The 21245-nt window shown below is 44.9% G+C and overlaps 2 protein-coding genes across 2 annotated transcripts in view; both read right to left on the bottom strand.

Annotated features, from left to right (window-relative positions):
- The window catches only part of LOC122682154 (ninein-like protein), a 705741-nt gene extending 685129 nt beyond the window's left edge, over positions 1 to 20612 (bottom strand). Inside the window, exon 1 of the mRNA XM_043884949.1 lies at positions 20483 to 20612. The gene's annotated coding sequence lies outside the window, so the exon portion shown is untranslated. The remainder of the gene's footprint in view (positions 1 to 20482) is intronic.
- Positions 12323 to 20613, bottom strand: LOC122682173 (N-acetylneuraminic acid phosphatase). The gene is made up of 2 exons (XM_043885016.1): positions 20483 to 20613; positions 12323 to 13627 (listed from the first exon to the last, which is right to left on the bottom strand). The coding sequence occupies exons 1-2, from the start codon at positions 20570 to 20572 to the stop codon at positions 12971 to 12973; spliced, it is 747 nt and encodes a 248-aa protein (XP_043740951.1). The 5' UTR covers positions 20573 to 20613; the 3' UTR covers positions 12323 to 12970.
- Between the last annotated feature and the right edge of the window lie 632 nt (positions 20614 to 21245).

Genomic DNA, 21245 nt, shown 5'->3' with positions numbered 1-21245 from the left:
ATAAGGTGTTCTGTTCTCACCATTACTTGCTGGTGGAATATTGATTGAAATTGTTTTACAAACTGAGTATTGTTTAAATTTAACCAGAAATTGGGCTCAGTGGTAGATTCCAGTGCTTTCTTTTAGAAAGATATTACCTTACCCACAGTCTGGATTTAAAAGAAAAACTAACCCCAAATTCTATTGGTTAGTTTGTAACCTTGTCCTATGAGAAATACTTTCAGTCTCTCTGTCTCGAGAGCATGCTTAATGTCTGGATAGACTAGTGATGCAAGGGGTTTCCCAGGTGGTGCTAGTGGTAAAGAACCCACCTGCCAATGCAGGAGACGTAAGAGATGAGGGTTCAATCCTTGGGTCGGAAAGATCCCCTGAAGGGCATGGCAACCCACTCCAGTATTCTCACCTGGAGAATCCCATGGACAGAGGAGCCTGGCGGGCTACAGTCCAAAGGATCACAAAGAGTTGGACACGACTGAAGAGACCTAGCATGCATGCACAATGATGCAAGAGAAAGAACATTCAGGACATGTTGGGTGGGGATCAGCGTAACCTTAAGGTATGAGAGGGAGAAACTAGGGCTCTAGAGTTCTGAAGACCACTCACAACATAAGATGCACCTTATCAGGTTACACCCAAAGCCGGCACCTCCCAGTGCTTCTCCTCCAATCTCTGTGTTGTGACAAATGACACACATCCCATAACCATGTATTCCTTGACTCAAGGCTTTGATGGCTCCACATTTACTAGGCAGAGGAATCTAGATTCACAAACCCTAGTCCAGGGTTGTTCAGACAGCCCAGTGCACCTTCCCAGCTTCTTTCTTTTGTCTCATGAAGCCCTGGCTCCAGCAAAGCCATGTACTGGCTGCCTCTTGAGAGTGCCCTTGGCACTCCTGCCTTCGTGTTTTTGACATGCAAGGCTTCTATCTGCTTGAGTCGATCCATTCATCAAGGCTGCACTCCAGCCTGATCACTTTGGAGAAGACACCCTCAGGACCGTCTGTCCAAGTCATCCAGTAACAGTCCTCTTCTGCTTTGTGCCAATCATTCTGGGGTCCTGATCTGTTATTTATGTCACTGTCTGAAGTTCCACTGCTAAGTCCTTGTTTGAGTCCCACCAAGATTATAGCTATAGCTATAGCTATATATATAATGTATTATATATATATGTTGGCTCTCCAAGCAGCTAACAGGATCTTAGTTCCACAATCAGGGATAGAATCCATGCCCCTTGCAGTGGAAGCAGAGTCCTAACCAAGGACTTCCAGGCAATTCTGAATCCCACCTAGATTATAAATTCCTGCAGTCAGACATAGTAATTTTTGTCTTTACATCCCCCAGACACATTAGTAGAAAGCCTGGTAAGTGGGGGAGGGGTTCATTATTTTATTGGATTCTCATGTTGATGCTATGTTTCTGGCGAATGTCTCAGTACTGAGTGGGGAAAAGCGTAGTTTTTCTCTGTGAAGAGATAGCCTAGTTTTTCTTTGATAACCTATCATGAAATTGCTATCTATGAATTCCAATGTCTTTCAGGGAGTTGAGAATGGCCAGCAAACCTTCAAACGGCTCTGCTTTGGCAAATGGCCACAAAATGCTGCATTTGTCTTTATAGTGTTAACTCACAGATTTTTCATAGTCAGTTTTCAACTTAAAACAACAGCAATCAGATGACTTAACAGAGTACTTTATCCTTTAATCCTTTTAAAGGATTTATCCTTTTAAAGGAAAGAGTTGCCATATTCATATTCTTTTTCCCTGGGAGTCATGGCTAAGCGCTGACCTCAGCACGTTTGGAAAACATATTCATTTGTAGATATTGTTGCTTCATTACACTTTGATGAGCCTGGATAAACGTATGTCCAGCTTATTAACTCAGTTTGATTATACCATGGAAGTGACAAACAGATTCAAGAGATGAGATCTGATGGACAGACTGTCTGAAGAACTATGGATGGAGGTTCGTGAAATTGTACAAACCATCCCCAAGAAAAAGAAATGAAAAAAGGCAAAATGGTTCTCTGAGGAGGCCTTACAAATAGATGAGAAAAGAAGAGTAGCAAAAGGCACAGGATAAAAGGAAAGATATATCCATCTGAATGCAGAGCTCCAAAGAATATCAAGGAGGGATAAGAAAGCCTTCCAAAATAATCAGTGCAAAGAAATAGAGGAAAGCAATACAATGGGAAAGACTAGAGATCTCTTCAAGAAAATTAGAGATACCAAGGGAACATTTCATGCAAAGATGGGCACATAAAGGACAGAAATGGTATGGACCTAACAGAAGCAGAAGATATTAAGAGGAGGTGGCAAGAATACACAGAACTATACAAAAAAGTTCTTCATGACCCAGATAATCACGATAGTGTGATCACTCACCTAGAGCCAGACATCCTCGAATGTGAAGTCAAGTGGGCCTTAGAAAGCATCACTACGAACAAACCTAGTGGAGGTGATGGAATTCCAGCTGAGCTGTTTCAAATCCTAAAAGATGATGCTGTGAAAGTGCTACACTCAACATGCCAGTGAATTTGGAAAAGTCAGCAGTGGCCACAGGACTGGAAAAGGTCAGTTTTCATTCCAATCCCAAAGAAGGACAATGCCAGAGTGTTCAAACTACCACACAATTGCACTCATTTCACATGCTAGCGAAGTGATGCTCAAAGTTCTCCAGGTTAGGTTTCAACAGTACCTGAACTGAAAACTTCCAGATGTTCAAGCTATTTTTAGAAAAGGCAGAGAACCAGAGATCAAACTGCCAACATCCATTGGATCATCGAAAAAGCAAGAGAATTCCAGAAAAACATCTACTTCTGCTTCATTGATTATACTAAAGCCTTTGACTGTGTGGACCACAACAAACTGGAAAATTCTTAGAGATGGGAATACCAGACCATCTTACTTGCCTCCTGAGAAATCTGTATGCAGGTCAAGAACCAACAGTTAGAACTGGACATGGAACAATGCACTGGTTCAAAATTGGAAAAGAGTATGTCAAGGCTGTATATTGTCATCTTGCTTATTTAACTTATATGCAGAGTACATCATGTGAAATGCCAGACTGGATGAAGCACAAGCTGGAATCAAGATAGCCAGGAGAAATATCAATAACCTCAGATATGCAGATGACACCACCCTTATGGCAGAAAGTGAAGAAGAACTAAAGAGCCTCTTGATGAAAGTGAAAGAGGAGAGTGAAAAAGTTGGGTTAAAACTCAACATTCAGAAAACTAAGATCATGGCATCTGGTCCCATCACTTCATGGCAAATAGATGGGGAAACAGTGGAAACAGTGGCAGACCTTATTTTGGGGGGCTCCAAAAATCACTGCAGATGGTGACTGCAGCCATGAAATTAAAAGACGCTTGCTCCTTGGAAGAAAAGTTACGACAAACCTAGATGGCATATTAAAAAGCAGAGACATTACTTTGTCAACAAAGGTCTGTCTCATCAAGGCTATGGTTTTTCCAGTAGTCATGTATGGATGTGAGAGTTGGACTATAAAGAAAGCTGAGCGCTGAAGAATTGATACTTTTGAACTATGGTGTTGGAGAAGACTCTTGAGAATCCCTTGGACTGCAAGGAGACCCAACCAGTCCATCATAAAGGAAATCAGTCCTGAATATTCATTAGAAGGACTGATGCTGAAGCTAAAACTTCAATACTTTAGCCACCTGATGCGAAGAACTGACTCATATGAAAATACCCTGATGCTGGGAAAGACTGAGGGCAGGAAGAGAAGAGGACGACAGAGGATGAGATGGCTGGATGGCATCACCGACTTGATGGACATGAGTCTTAGCAAGCTGCAGAAGTTGGTGATGGACAGGGAAGCCTGGCGTGCTGCAGTCCATGGTGTCCTAAAGAGTCAGACACGACTGAGCGACTGAACTGAACTGAACTGATTGTCTCACAATTCTGGGAGGCTGTAAGTCCAAGATCAAGGTGTTGGTGGGGTTGGTGGAACTTGCGGCCTCTCTCCTTGGCTTGAGAAGGATGTCCTCCCCCCACCCCCCCCACCACCCCCCGGTGTCCTCATGTGCCCTTTCCTCTGAGGGCATGCACATGCATGCTTGGTGTGTCTTCTTATAAAGATACCAGTCCTAGCAGATTAAGGGTCCACCCTTATGGCCTCATTTAACCTGAATCACCTCTTTAAAGACCCTGTCTCCTAATAGTCACATTAGGGGTCAGGACATCACCATATGAAATCTGGGGGGGGGGGGCACAGTTCAGTGCAGACACCTCTCCTCATCTATGGGTCCCTCACCCTCCTCCTTACATACCAGCTCCTTCTCTTCTCTCACTCCAGACCCACTTTCTCTTTTTCTGTGGTTTTAACTCATTTGCCCTTTTAAGTGTTCACTCAGGAGACTGGAATGTGCTGAGTTCACAGTCCTTGGACCCATGGTTTCACCTCAGGCCTGTTTTGCTTGGCTCGATGACCAGAACCCTTCCTGTGGGTGACTCCCTCCCACACTGGGCTTGTTACAGTCCTCACCCTCTCTGTGCCCCCGCGACCTGGCTCCCTTTGTTCCTCCTTAGGGGGTCTGGCCTCCCTGGGAATTCATGAGTGGAACCCCCAAACTAGACCGTCTCAGTCCCAATCTGTAAGACCTGCACACTGAGGCTTCTTTGGTTTCCCCAGGCAGAGAAGTTCAGAGAAGTCAAGGGCGGGAGCCCCTCAAAGAAGCTGGAGTTCAGAGACAATGCCTGACAGATGGACAATCGCACCCTGGCCCACATCTTAGAGGAGATTCCCAGCCTCTGTCTCCATCTCTCACCCAAGCATGTTTTACCCTGGTAAAGGAATCACCTCTTTCACACGTCGTTTTTATTCAGTCACCACACACACACACACACACACCCATCAGTCATACCCCACACCATCATAACACCCCACTGCACACAATCCCACTAAACAGACACCCCACCAAGGACATGCATACTCATTGCTCACACCGACACGTGCAATCCCTCTCCTCACAAACTCCACAACATACACCCACCCCTCACACGATTCCACTGCATGTACCCCACTACTCACACACGCCCCACTAATAAGCACTCCACTACATGCAATTTCACACACATAGACTGCAGTACTCAACACATATATTCACACATACACACTCCTACAAAATCTACGTGTACACACAATCCCACTACATACACGCACAACCCTCCATATTCACCTCACAACTCACATATGCACATGAACACAGTCCACTACACCCATATTCCTCACACACCCATGCACACGCACCCACACAACACTGTATTCGCTCCCCACTATTCACACACACACCACCACACAAAACTTGTGTGCACATATATCCACCCCTTCCATGTACATGCATACACACTACATATGCAACTCTCTACACATATCCACCTCTACACACACACTTTCTTTCCACCATCCACACCCCCCATATCCACACTCACACACCCCATTACACACATGCACACAAACCCACAAGCTCACACACACAAGCTTTACCCCTCCTTATTATAAAATGCTGATGACGACGCTCTCCACACCCCTGAGCCTCATATCCAGGAGTGTCCTTCCTACCTGTCCAGGCTGCATGTCACCATTCCTTACTCAGATCCCTTTCTTCAGTCAGGCTGATCACTTGCCTTCTTTGGAGGCTGTGAACTCCTCCTGACTGCTCAGTACTCATTGCCTGCCACTCAGTAGGGGTCTGACAACTTTCTGTTGAACTGAAGTCTCTCTATGCAAATGTTTTGACTCAGGCTTTTTATTGTTTAAAAAACTTTTTATTTATTTGGCTGCACTGGGTCTTAGCACATGGAACCTTCTCTGCCACATGTAGGATCTTTAGTTGCAGCATGTGGGATCTAGTTCCCCGAGCAGGGATTGAACCCAGGCTTCCTGCATTAGAAGCTTGGAGTCTTAACCACTGGTCCACCAGGGAAGTCCCAGGAAGGGGTCATCTATTTAGCACTATACTCCTTCTTTCTTATGTACCAGGATGTCAAAATTGAAACTGTGATCTAAGTCAGTAGATATCAGACATCAAAAGTGAGTGTGAGACTCCCTCAAGAGTTTTCAAGGTAATTAGTCAAGAACCAGTTTCCTGATTTTTGAGGTTCCTCCCCCTTTTCACAGCATAAAAGTTGACAAAGTAGAGGTGGAGGTGGAAGGGACTTGATGGGGTTTCTTTGTGCAGTTATTGCAGCCTGGGAGTCCCAGTCCCCTGGAGAACGGTAGAACTATCTCCTTGACCTCAAACTTACAGAGTCGGGTCCAATGAGGAAATTCAGAGAGGGTGACATACATTTGCTGGAGAAAGCATGCAAGTTCCAGGGTCCTGGGGCAGCAGTCAGAACAGAGTGGGGAGGTGGGTGGGGGTGTAACTCCACTATCAATGGTGGGATAAGGACACGGGAAAGAGGCTGATGTGGACCAATGTGGAGTCCTTCTCATCCAGGTCTGCCTGGGAGAGAAGGGTCTCACTCGTCAAGGCTGGTGGTGAAGAGGTCTGGCAGAGAACCAGGACTTGGGTGGGGGGGGGGGGGGCAGCCCGCCGGAGAAGGGGCCCGGCAGCAGCAGGAGCCAGTGGGGGCCTCAAGAGGCCCAGGCAAGCCCACAAGGTAGTCATGTGTGGAATCTGTCGGGCTTGCAGGCCGTGGAGCCAACTCACGACGGCACAGGCTCCAGCCACGCGACCTCCTCCCTGTCCACACACCGTCCCCTGCCCCGCCCCTGGCTGCAAGCACACGAGCCAGCCTGGCTTCATCTCCACTGGGAGACTCCAGGAATCTCAGGCCTTGAGGGGACAGGCAGGGTGCTGGGGTCCTGTTCTTGACCAAAGATGGCAGTGTGGACTCATCTTGGTAGGCTCGACCTTCTGCTCATCTGAGCACTAGTCTCCATGCACTGGCAGGGAGAAAGTTTCGCATCTGAGTAGAAGTTAAAAAACAAACAAACAAACAAAAAAAAACAATAGGTGACAGGAAAGTTTCATTTTGATTACATTCCAGAGTCATCCGTGCTCAGCGTGCTGGTTACATGCATGTTTCCTCAAATTCTTTTGTTTTTCTGACTACCTGGTGCTTCAAACACAGTCCCTGCATTTTCTTTGATCTGCCATACTGTCCAACACTTGACTGGGGAGGTATTTGCTGGGCTGGGCAGGGGGACTGGCTGGGGCCAGGCTCTCACACTGTGCCATCCAGACTGTCTCACCCACTGCGGTGTGTACCCAGGGTACTGACTGATCTGCTTTGGCTCCGTGTTTATCATTCCTACAAGGAGGAGTCAGCTGACTGATCCACAAAATTTGCGCATTCCAAGGAGTTAAATCTAATAAACAGTGCTGTTTTCAGAGGAGCACTGTAAATCTTATTTCAACGACATCTGCTGGACACTCAGTGAAGAACCGTATGTGTGATTTTTAAAGTGTATTTTGTCAATTATTATTTTATTTACTTTATTATGTTTTCAAGCACACATTTCAAGCTTGGGAGATGCACAAAAAGATTATCTCTAACTATTAGGAACTCAGTAAGTATTATATAGGTGATATTAAACCAACAAATAAACCACCACAAAATTTAACTTTGAAATTATTAAAAGCTTGGGTTGAGGATCTTATCCATTGATCAGCCTGATGCCCAGGAAAAAAAAATCATGACATCTGCCAGGAAATCCATGGAAATAACTGTATTGTCAATGTCATATATGTAAAGAGTGGTTTAAAAAGGACAGTTTTGACCTACCAAGGTCACATGACTCTTCTGTACCTTTCTTTTTGGCCACACCATGCAGCTTGTAGAATCTTAGTGCCCTGACCAGGGATCGAACCTGGGCCCCGGCAGCGAGAGCACTGAGTTCTAACCACTGGACCACCAGGGAATCCCTGTTAACTGTTAAACGTCACTGTAAAAGTATAAATTGAATGGATTATATTCAGAAGGGTTTTATTATGAAGAAATCTGAGTTTAAGTCTTAGAAGTGATCATAGGAACATAGTGAAGTGAAGTCACTCAGTTGTGTCTGATCCCGTGGACTGTAGCCCACCAGGCTCCTCTGTCTATGGGATTTTCCAGGCAAGAATACTGGAGTAGGTTGCCATTTCCTTCTCCAGGGTATCTTCCCGACCCAGGGATCAAACCCAGGTCTCCCTCATTGCAGGCAGACACTTTAACCTCTGAGCCACCAGGGAAGCCCTTTTAGGAACATAGTTGCCTATCAAAATAAATATCTTATGTATAATCAACGTTGAAAATTCAGGAACACAGGATCATAACAAGCCCTGCCATCACAATCAAAGTCAAAGAAGAAATGTATACAAGAATACAGAGAATGAGGAAGTTGGGGGAGAGATCTTAAGAAATAAGCTGCATATATAATTTTTTTTAAGTTTCAGGCATGCTGTAAATCTCCAGCTCAAATGAGCAGCTTTTCTCAAACTGTGGGCACAGGACTAGTTTTGTGGAGCTTGACCTACACTGAACATAGACTGGATAGGCTTCCACAATAAAGGCGAAAGAAGGGAGTACGCGTCTAATACTGCTTCTACATCAAACCCAATGGAAACTATCATAAAGGAATTTAAACACACACATGCACACACACCAACTGGGAAAACAGGCACTGATGGCAAAATTGTGGAAACCAAAAAGCATGGGGACAAGTGGCAAAGGATTTAGTAGATGCAAGAAAGCGGAGACTAGCCCAGCAATGGGAAATGCTGAGAAACCAGGAGGTGCACAGCTGCCCCTTCAAACATTCAGGCACTGAAACCACCAGATACCTCAGTGCTCCAGGAAAAGAGGAGCTGCACTAAGGATGGTGGGAGAGGTGTTCCAAATACCAATGAAGGGAATCCCCTGGGAGTCCAGCGGTCAGGCCTTGGCACGCTCACTGCGGGGTCCGAGCCCTGTGTCGGGGAACTAAGAGCCCATAAGCCACGCAGCACAGCCTCACCCCCCTCAAGAAAAAAAAAAAAAGTGGTAAAGATGCATCCCTGGATCCTTGCCCCCTCCAACCTGGTCCTCATTCAACAGAAGTCATGATGCTTCTCTGGAATAAAAACAGAGGGTCTCCAGACCAGGGGCACCACATACAACCGGGCTCAGGTACAACCAGAGATTAGTGACCGCACGTGTGTCCCTCACCACATGCCTTCCCACTCAGCTCTCAGCCCGGAGTCAGAGATTCTTCTCCAGGAAGCCAGACCAAGAGCAAAGACCTTAAAACATTGACCCCAGGCGTTTTTCAGGTAACTGCCTACCAAGAATCCTACAGAAAAGGAACCTGAGTATACAAGCCCCATCCATTCATGCAGAGCTTCCAATCAAGCACTTTCATCCCTTTTCTCTTACTTGTGATACACGAGGTTCACTGGGCATTTAAGGAAAGCCTCTAATGTGCACAAACAGACCCAAATAAACAGAAGACAGCAACATGGAAGACACAGTGGATTCTTCAAAAACGTAAAAAAAAAAAAAAATTATTTTAGCGGTGATATTCCACTCAAGCCAAAAATAAATGCTATTAAGAATATTTTCTTAAAACTGAAAAAAACTTGGAAATTAAAATACATAATGGCAGGCAGGAAAAAAAATCAGTAAGATTGAAAGGTAAAGCTGAAGAAATCTTTCAAAAAGTAGAACAAAATAAGAGATGGAAAACTGGGAGAAAAAAAGACAACAAAGTGGAAGGTCAGGAGAGGAGGTCCAACACCTGAGGAGTGGGAGGTTCACAGAGTGGGAAACAGAGGAGCAGAGCGCTTATCAACCAAGTAAGGACATTTCTCTAGGACTGGAGATCGTAAGGCTTTGTCTGAAAAGGTTCAAGAGGATGAAAACACAGCAAGGGACATCTTCATGGACCACTGGGGGGAAAAAACAAAGTTCTAACAGCTTGAAGAGAAAAAGAAAAGTGTCACAAAGTGGCCGCTAGGCCACAGAGCAATGCCTTTGAAATTCTGAGTGACCTCTGACTACATGCTGTTCAACTATCAATGCTGGGAGAAGAGAATAAAGGCATTTTCAGACACTCGAGGTTTGATCTCATCTTTATAGGGAAATTGCTCAAGGATGCATGCCACTGAAGGGGGAACAATCAAGAAGAGGATGACACAGGGCACAAGACATCTAATGCAAGAGGTGAAGGGGGTCGCTGAGATGGGGTACGCCCCAGAAGAGGGTGGGCAGGCGGAGCAGAGGAAGGGCTTCACGGCTGTCCCGACCTCAAAGCGGACAGCATGCCAGTCAGCAGGACCATCTCCTTTATTGGCAGTGGATGGCTGAGCTCAAAGACGGATGCTCCCAACAGGAACAACTTTCAGAAGCTTCATGACCTTTTACATCGGTATCTTAGCAAGATCATTGCTTTCTAAAATCAAAAAAGCAGGAATAAAAAGCTGACTGAATCAGAGGAATTCTGTACACTCATACCTACCTATATACGCAGAGACACAGGAAAGTGCTGACTGAAGAGGCCTTTTTAGGGAGGCGGGTAGCTGGAAGAGATGAGATGGACGTTTTGCTATGCACGCATTCTTTCTTTGACTTGTTCCAAAATGAAAAAAATACATTCCACCATTAAAAAAAGGATGGAATGAAAAAATCCTGAGCATCATGCATAGCAAGGAAGTAGCTTTGTTAAACAGGTAAAACTATGTCTAATACACACACATTGAGTCAGTGTTCACCATACATGTGTTTAATGGAGTGTGACAGAAAATGTTTCCTATTGTGGGCTGCAAAGAAATCTGACAGTGCTAAATCAAGCACCTCTGCAACTGAACAACTGTCTTTCCTACAATGTCACACTCACTGGGTCCTGGGCACTACCATATCTAGAATGTTCGTGTATCAGTGGGCGGGTGTGTGAATGGAACCAGAAAACGTCCATCCTTGTGTCAGTGTCCCACGTGCACGGTCCACTCGCGTCTACGAGGCATTCCTCCATAACGACAATGTTTGGGTGAGCCTCAGGACAACTGAGGATTTGTGGCTTTCTAGGGATGTGGGAAACTATGAAAAACAATAGAGAATTATTTTAAAACAAACCCCCCAAAAATTATTAATAAAATAATGTCTATTCCAAGATTTCTTAATGTCTTCTGTAACGTTCCATTCAGAATGCAAAAAGCCAAAGTTCTTCCCTAAGGATGGGTGCAAATGGAATGTAATACATTACAAGAAACACAATTATGCCATTCCCCACCAGATCACTTTTGTTGAAGAACTGCTCACTTAGCAACCAAGGTGTCCACCTGTTGAGATCTGCTAGAGACCCCAGAAACTGGGAGCAATGAGCCTTCTCAGGGAGCATAATGAACGCAAGTGCCTGGACTCTCATGGGCAAACTCAAAGGAGAAACCCTCAGCACCACACTCGCCCCCCTGAGAAATCACACACACAACCATTTTCCTATCAACATCCTTCAACTTAACAATTTAAAACATCTACACTGCAACTAAGGTCACATGGGCACCACACCTAGAAGAGTTACACACAAACATTCCCTGTTCACAGGCGTTCAGTTTCAGAGCGACAACCATGCTCTTCACAGTCAAGGGCACAATCGCATTTTAAAACATTAAGAGTGGGATGCACAACAGACACTCGCACAACGGCAGAGAACCCTGTTCTTGGTAGAGTACCTGAAGGAGCCATTGCTATATATACCCGAATAACTGAACAGTTTACATTAGTAGTTTCCTATACAAAAGTTAAAAAAAAAAAAAAGTACCCCACCAAAAAACAACCCAGATCAGTATTTCTTTTTTCCTTAATTAACCCTTTTATTCTAGGTACGGTTGGTGAAATCATGAGACTTTCCAGCCTCCTGGTCTTGAGAAGTTTTTCAAGTTGCAGGATGCCTCACTTTGGACTTTTAACTAGTAAGCTCAAAGCAAACCCTGAAGTGGATATAGAAATTTGTGAAACAATGACAGTTTCCAAAATTTGAAAAACAGGAGATTTAAGGCAGATGATAACACCAAAAAGAATCAGTCAAGCATTAAAACAGCACCCTAGAAATGGTTAGGAGTACAACCTAATCTTCTGTCAGTTTTCATCACATGGTGAAACTATCCTGTCAGGAGACAACAGGTGAGGCACAGCATGGCCAGGACGCGCCAAGGCGACCCCCTGCGATGTGTTCACAGAAGGAGAACCGCACTCCTGCAGAGCCAGACCGACCGGCCCCTCAACCCCACTGCATTCCTGCGAAAAGACAGTGCAGGTTCTTCCCTAAGAGGTAAAGACTAACAGGAACCTACACTCACTCTGGAAAAACGGGCAAATGTAACGGAAAAAGAGCACTGAATGCTGAGTTTAACAGCTTTTTTACTGGAAGAATTTATTGGTCATATACACACCATAGGAAAACTATCCCCTCTCCCCACAAAAAGGTAAGGCAGAAAAATTAGATTCATAAGAGAAGTATACATTCAAAGTAGGCAAAAATATGGTGCATGTTTTTAAAACAGAAAAATATGAAAATAATTTCACTATGAAATCCTTTGATTGGCATGTGACTTGGTACTTACTTCCTATCCACCAGATCCAACTGCTCTAATAAATCTCTATTATATATGTTTCAGAATAGCTTTTTTTTTTTTAATCTATTTTTAGCCAAAACATAAAATCTGTATTTGTGCATACATGAACAAATCCTCCTTGGTATCTTCAGAGATCCAAGATGCTAACAGATTAATAATTTTTTTTTTTTTTTTAAATTTCAAGCCACAGATTAACAAATATACTTCTTCAAAGTTTCCTGGATGACACTACCAAAAGTAACTTGTATTACTGTACTCTGGATTTTCAGATATAAATACCAGTCAATGGTTGGTTGGCCATTACACGACAACTGTAATTATCCTTATAACTGGGTCACAGTATAGAGAATGCCTTATCTTTTCTTAGCTGGAACCCTGTAATTTGACCCTAAAATTCATAAGCATACCGTTTTCTGTGCTTTAAGCGGACACACTGACTTTGCAGTCTATGCTATGTAAGAGGGCAGGTAACTCTAGCACAGAAGAAACGATATAATGTGGTGTGGGGGATGACTTCAGGGGCACCACCCCATTTTTATTTATCCAGACTGTTGCCTTCAGCCCTGCATTGAGGCCTCCTTGAATATCAGTTTCCAGCGTGTCACCAACCATCACACAGTCCCCAGGCTGTACCCCGAGGAGGTCACAGGAGTAATAAAATATGGAAGGTGCCGGTTTCTCCTCTTTCTGCTCTCCACCCACAACAATAGCGTCAAAATAGGACTGACAGGCACAAGCCTCAATCTTCTCCCTCTGGGTCTGTCGTTCTCCATTTGTCAATAAGAGAAGGCGGACCTCCTTTCGAAGTTCAGTGAGCATGGCTTTGACCTCTTCAGCCAGCGTCATGTGCTGTAAACGTGTCGATTTCCACAGGAAATAACATTCTTCAGCTAATTTCCTATTGGCTGCACCGCCTTTGGTTTCCTGGATTGCTTCTTCCCAGTGTGAAGTCCTGAGGTCAGTAATGCATGTATTAGAAGGATGAAAACATTCCTTGCTGAGTTTAACTTGAACTTTGTTGCAGATGATTTCAGCCTCTTCTTTGTAATGGTATTTTGATTGTAAGAGCTTTATCACCTAAATAAAGGAAAATAACTCCATCAACACACTTCATGTCTTCAATACCCACGTCCTCAGAAGCTGTGAGCCTATAAACCAAGAGCAAAGACAGATTCTAACTCCACTCCTGACTTAGGGATGCTCTACTGCCACATCATTTCTGGTGGGAATTGGTCTTAGTATTAGAGCACAATGGACTTCCCTGGTGGTCCAGTGGTTAAGAATCTGCCTGTCAATGCAGGGGACATGGGTTCAATCCCTTGTCCAGGAACTAAGATCCCATATGCCGTGGGACAACAACGCCCACGTACACCACAGCTCCTGAAGCCCATGTGCTCTAGAGCCTGTGCTCTGTGGTGAGAAGCCCATGCGTCACACCTAGAGAGTAGCCCCCACTCACTGCAACTAGTGAAAGCCCGCTCGCAGCAACGAAGACCCAACACAGTCAAAAATAATTAAAAGTTCAAAACACAAACAAAAAAAAACACCTGAGTGAAGATTTCTCAACATTTCCAGACAATTCATTCACACACACACACACACACACACACCCACCCACCCACCCTGATTTCTTCTAAGGAGATTCTTTACATATAGCTATAAAAATCCCTCATTTGTCAGTTTAAGTCTGTCACCTTTTATTCTGCTCATGAAAACATGAAAATAAAACTGTGCTTATATTTAGTAAAATACATAAAATTTCTAACAACCAATATTTAGACTCTTCCCAAATATAAGGCTAGTTCACCTAACCTCTCCTCTATATCCATTTTATCTTTTGAAGGCCTAGGTTAACCACCACATTACTGCTGCTATTGAGGCTAAGTCACTTCAGTCGTGTCCGACTCTGTGCGACCCCATCCCTGGGATTCTCCAGGCAAGAACACTGGAGTGGGTTGCCATTTCCTTTTCAACCACATTAAAGGGGACCCAATTCTGTACTTTTAAAAACATGTATGTGTAGTTCCCATGGAATCAAGCATGTTCTGTGATTTCGGCAGTCTAATGACAGTGGTTCTTCCTAACCTACTTTTCCAGATAAAAAACCTGAAGAAGTTCTGAGTCTCCCTCTTTGTCACACTGGTTCTGAATCCCTGATCATAATCCCTCTTAGGATCCCACAGCTCTTTACCTTGGCTTTTCATTATATGAGGTTCTTACCATGGTGCCTGTTTGCTAACATTTTCTAAGACTGTGATATGGCAAGTACTATGCTCAAAGCTCACATATATTATTTCTATTCTCTTCTACAACTCCCCAAGGGAGCTTCCTTCTTGAGATGAGGGAAAGGAAGTTTAGAACCAATAAAGAACTTGCCCCAGCTGGGAAAAAAAAAAAAAAGAACTTGCCCCAGCTGAGACTGAAGCCCATACTTGCCTACCTGCACAGGCCACATGTGTACCTTCACGCTATGTATTCAGCGCTGGAGACTGGTCCCCATGTTCTCATGACATTATTTGATGAGGACAATAATCATCACAATTGCTGGGTTGAGTGCCCTGAGAGTCACATGGAAAACTGGAAATAAACGGTAAGAAGCAACCCCAGGGTTGTTGGGTAAAGAGGGCAGAGAAAGGAACATTTAAACCAAGGCATTCCCAAGCCCAAAGGTGGGGATGGGAGGAGATCATTCTAGAAAGAAGGAACAGCACAAAGACACAGTGAACTGGGAAGGGCCGGAAGCTGAGTTCAGCCACAGTGGAAACCCAGGGGGAGGGTGCCGGGGGAGGCTGGAGCGGGTGCTACCAAATTCCCCAGACACACCTCACTCCCACAGGTGAGTGGCCTCCTCCTCCAAGGACCTGGGCTTCTCGGCCTAAGAGCTGTATCTCTCCACATGGGCACCCGTGCATACAGGCTGGAGCCAGAGGATGGCCCGAGTAGGTCTCAACCAGCAAAAAGCAGAAATTGGTGGGTAAATATCGCAGCTTTCTTGCCCCTTCGGAGGGAGAGTGAAATATGTCTGCATGTGTCTCCTACAGTCCCAAGCCATGCACACTGTTACCTGCTCCTCAGCAGGGTTTGTATTAGATTCTTCCCCTTTCCTATCCGACTCCACCATCCCCTGCAGTGCTTCCTAAGGTCACTTGCCAAGTGAGTTACTTGCACTTGGGAGTGTAAATAAGTCAATTACTTGAAGTCTCTGTACTGGGGACATCTGGGAAAAGTCAATCAGCCGAGGCACTTCTGGACCTTTGAGGATGAGTGTAATACACACAGCTGGGGCTAAAATCTTCCTGTTGTTGAAGCGAAGCAGTCAAACAAGTGCTCCCTAAACTCTATGGGGAATAAATGATCTGCTATTCACGCCAGACACTCAGTTCACCTGCTGAAAAGGCGAAACAGCTGTAGACACCTTCTTCCTGTAATAGCTAAGAAAAGCCTTATTAGTCCAATGAAAATATACCCACCCTAAGAACTTTAGCTCAGGGCAAAATACTGAAATGTTTTGCTTTATAAAGTTAAATTTCAATGAACCAATCAAGCCTTTTCAATCACCATCTTTTCTAGCAATGTCAAGTAACTTACTCCAGGGCTATGAAGGTCACTATACAGTTTCAGCAATGCTACCGCTACACAGTAAAAGGACACAGGCCTCGAGGACTCCACAGTACTCCTGATTCAACAGGAACCGGCTCATTGTTCATTGGGTTAGAGCTACCAATAAAGATCCAGTTTCCTGTAAACGGTAATTGGCAATTCATTAAATACATTCCTGGGATGTGAAAAAGCCAATTAGCTCACCTTAAAGGGAGATTCTTGCAGAGGCATGGCATATGGAACCCAAGTTTCAAAACTGCTTCCCATTACATTCCCTGGTTTAACTTTGCCACAAAGACTAATTACATATTCATTTCGAATAACCAGTGGTATTTAAACAGTATTAACATCTTTGGGGAAAAAAGTTTATCAGTCATTTACATATTATTATTAGTTCAAACAGAAATAACATCTAAAGTGAATTAGTCCACATTATTGGTGCAAACTCACCAAACATCTGCACTGAGAAAAGGGAAGTTTTAAGTAGAATGAGATAGAGAAAAAAGATCTCTAATGTAGAGGTATGACGACATCTTGTGTAAGGGCCTGCAATCTTGTGTAAGGACATCTTGGGCAGGCCTGAGAAGGGTTCTGAGGAGAATGAGGCCGCTAGACATCAACAGGCATGATGAAGGGAGAGACGGAATGCAACATAAACTCAAACTCCGTCTCCTTCAAGACTCTATTGAAGGTTATATCCCAACACATATAGAAAGGAAACGCTGCACACTACCTCCTGCTTTCCAGACCCAGAATTAAAGTTAACACCATCAGTACTAATGTGTGTGCTGAGTCGCTTCAGTCGTGTCCGACTCTTTGCAACCCTACAGACTGTAGCCTGCCAGGCTCCTCTGTCCATGGGATTCTCTAGGCAAGAATACTGGAGTGGGTTGCCATTCCCTTCTCCAGGGAGTACTAATGTTTAGCTATGATTTAAAAAGACTTTTTTGAGGGCTAGTGTGGGAGCTGTATAACACATATGATTAAGATATGAAGTGGTTAAATTCTAAATAAAACTAATTTAAAAATACATGCTCACAAAACATGATGACTGCATACAGACTAACCAAGTCAACCAGCTTTCCTGTTGTTTTTAGTTCAAGACTTTGTTCAAATATCATGTACTCCATGTGGCCTAACCTCACCAACCTATTTTGAGACTGCAATTCTTTCTCCCCTCCACTTTTTCTAACACATTTGTAAGTAAAAGCACATTTAATATGTTCACTGTCATCCCTATTGGAAAGTAAACTAAAAAAGGCAGGAACATTTTTTGCTTTGTTCTCTGAGAAACCCCAATTTTCTGGAGGCTTCCACTTGAGTTGTTATTTAGTCACTAAGTCGTGTCTGACTCTTTGGCAACCCCATGGACTGTAAAGCTCTCCAGGTTCCTCTGTCCATGGGATTTCTGCTTGAGTAGGGACACTAAAATACAGGCCTGAAGTGGGTGGAAAAAAGTAGTTTTCCCAGATGACTAAAAAAAACAGTAATAAAGCTGATAGCCAATATTTTGTAATAACTGTAAATGGAAAGTAACCTTTAAAACCTGTATAAAAATTTTTTTAAAGAGGTTAGAAAAAGAAAAAAATATTAGAGCTGATATTTAGTCAGTATGAGCTTCGCTGGTGGCTCAGGCGATAAAGAATTCACCCGTAATGCAGGAGACCAAGGTTCCATTCCTGGGTCAGGAAGATCCCCTGGAGGAGGGAATGGCAACCCACTTCGGTGTTCTTGCCTGGAGAATCCCATGGACAGAGGAGCCTGGTGGACTACAGTTCATGGGGTCACAAAGAGCCAGACAGAACTGAGTGATTACACAAACACACAGTCAGTACATGACTCCTTCTCCTCAAGCTCAAGGCAATGGCTGGACTTTTCCCCCTTCTTCCTTTCATAAGTCATTCAGTGACTCAGAAAGCTGGTATGTTACTTTTAACTAGGCCAACATCTGTGGCTGTCGTATTCTTATGGGATAAAGTGATCCTAGATCCTGTATAGTTAATCCTTGTATAGTTAATAGCATTTCATAGGATGTTTACAAAGGAAACAGAAAGAGAAACAGTCTGGAAAACTGAACTTTTATCCATCCATTCAACATTCATTCAACATTTACCATGTGTCAAACAAAATGAATATGACAGTTTGTCTCCTCTTTACAAGTTCACTACTGGAACTTCCCTGGCAGTCCAGTGGTTAAGAAAGTGAGTTTCCAATGCAAGGGGCAAATGTCCAATTCCTGGTCAGGGAACTAAGATCTTACATGCCTCACAGTGAGCCGCCCCCCCCCCCCCACCCCCGCCTCAAAAAAGCAACTCACTATTTAGTTGTGGGCATCTGAGTTGCAAAAATTAACTGTAGTATCCTTTGACAAGAACATTAAAAGACATATTAACAAAATACAGAGCTGGTATAAGGGAGGGTGTAAAGACCAAGGAGAAATACAATCTGACTTTTGTTTTAAAATTTTCGCTGTGGTAGGAATGTGGAGGATGAAGCGGACACAGTAAGCCTGGAATCAAGACCACAACAACAGTCTAGACGAGCAACAAGTCCAGCTTTAACTAAGACAAGGGCATCGGGGATATGCAGGAAGACACAGACTTAGAGACAGAGTGGACAGTGGTACAATTCTGGAACACTGGACTCTATGTACTTCTCATACATTGCATTAAACCTAAGCAAATAGGGTTTCTGAGAACTAATATCACTACTCAAAATATCACTATTGAAAGATCTGAGGGGTTAAATAACTTGTTTGGGTGCTTTCAGCTAGGTATGGAGAAAACTGTGATTCGAACTCAACTGTCTCATTTTATGTATTTATTTATTTATATTTATTTTTTGGACAAGACACATGGCTTGTGGGATCCTAGTTCCACACCCAGGGATTGAGCCCCCACCCTTGGCTGAAAGGGCAGAGTCCTAACCACTAGGTCGCCAGGGAATTCCCTCAACTGCCTGATTTTTAAAGCCTACACGCTTGGTCTATAGCAAGAATTGGACTAAAACAAGGATTTAATTACAACACATTGGACTTCGCCTGCCAAGAACACACAGGTAAATATGTACAGTCTGCAGGGAGATATTGGAGGCAATATATCAGGGGATGGTGCCCCTGAGGTCAAGATCAAAGGCGTGAAGATGGAAAGGTCAGTCAATACTGTGTAATGCATCAGTAAAAAGTCATTAAAATAGACTCAAAATGTCCAGAATTCTATCAATTCAGGAGGTGCCTAATGATTGCTTTTTTTTTTACTTAAAAAATTGACCTATCTTTGCTTTCTTTTTTGCAAAAATCGTATAAAAAATTATTAACATTTTTCCTATGCGTATTTTGGAGAATCACTCTGCTAAACTGTTATACACAATAACTCAATTAATTCCCAAAAGTAGTCTTTTGAAGTTGGCCCTAGTGTTGTACTGTAACACAGATGAGAAACTCAGGCTCTGCGTTGAATTATCTGCCCCAGATCTCAGAGCAAACTGTGGGGCCGAGCTGGCTACATGTGATTAAAGACTGATTATACTCTTACGGAGAATAAGAGAATGCTAAATAAAGACATCTTTAAAGAAAATAAACAAACAAACAAGAGTATTGGACAGATCCGAAAACGCACCAGAAGTGGAATGCACCAAGAAAGAGGACGAAGAAGCTGAAGATCCAGGGAGACACAACTTAACTAACAAAGCATGAAGTGGGCGGGGCACGAAGGGTTGGAAGGATCAGGTTCCGAAAATGGGCTTTTCAGATATAGTAATCCTTCCTTTTTCCCCTTAAAGCTGAATGAAGAAGAACGCGAGCAAGGGTGGCTTCGGGTCTTGAAGGGCACGGGAAAGAGCTGAAAGAGCATCAGTAGGTACGGGAAGCGGAGGGCGCCACTTCTGAGCAAGACCTCGTGAAAGTAAACCTGCTGACGGTCACACCCACCGCGGGGACAACTGAGTGAAGTGCTCAGGCTCCAAGGTCCAGCGCTCATCGCGCCCGGGGCCCACACTCCCACGGCCAGGCCGGGAAAGCTGGGTGCGCGCGCGTCCCGGCAGCTCCAAACCGGACCCGGCAGGAAGCCAGGCGCCCCGCGCGCGGCAGCCGCTCGGCGCGGCTGCAACCCTGCCCTCGTGGCAGTTAAGCGACACCCTTCCGGGAGCCCGCGCTCCGGGAGCGCCGTCAGCTCGCAGACGCCCCTCGTCCTCTGTGCGGGGCGGCCGGCACACGGCGCCTCCGGGGTGAGGGACCCCGACGCGCAGGGGGCCGACGGGGCAGTACCAGGGGCCCGAGGGGCAAGCGCGCGGGGCGCGGGGCTCGCCTGACGGAAGCGGGAGCCGGGACGTTACCTCCAACATGCCCTTCCGACTCGCGCCGGCCGTGTCGATGAGCGTGTTGTCCAGGTCGAAGAAGACCGCCCGCACTCGGCTCAGCCCCATGCCGCCGCCGCCACCGCGACGCGCAAACGAGCCGCCGCCGCCGCTGCCGCCGCCACCGCGCGCGCCTGCGCGAACCTGGCCCGCGGACGGGAAAGGAGAGGGCGGGGCCGCGAGGCAGCCCAACCCTTCCGCACCGGCGCTGAGCTCCCGCGAGAAGTCTGCAGACCTGAGCTCTCCGGAATGCTGAGGTCCCGCGAGACCTCGGCATCGCGCTCTCTGAGGTGCGCGGAGGACTCCTTACCGTGCCACGAATCTTCTGAGTGGGTCGTGTGCGGGGTGGTCGGGAGCGCGGCTTCCTCATTTGTGCCTGTCTCTGCTTAACTCGGAGAACTATCAGTAACCTCAGAGATGCAGATGACACCACCCTTATGGCAGAAAGCTAAGAGGAACTGAAGAGCCTCTTGATGAAACTGAAAGAGGAGAGTGAAAAAGTTGGATTAAAACTCAACATTCAGAAAACTAAGATCATGGCATCCGGTTCCATCACTTCATGGCAAATAGATGGGGAAACAGTGGCTGACTTTAATTTCTTGGGCTCAAAAATCACTGCAAATGGTGATTGCAGCCATGAAATTAAAAGACGCTTACTCCTTGGAAGAAAAGTTATGACCAACCTAGATAGCATATTAAAAATCAGAGACATTACTTTGTCAACAAAGGTCTGTCTCATCAA

Source organism: Cervus elaphus, chromosome 23, assembly GCF_910594005.1.
Source record: "Cervus elaphus chromosome 23, mCerEla1.1, whole genome shotgun sequence".
Lineage (NCBI taxonomy): Eukaryota > Metazoa > Chordata > Mammalia > Artiodactyla > Cervidae > Cervus > Cervus elaphus.
This window is presented reverse-complemented; position numbering and strand designations above follow the sequence as displayed.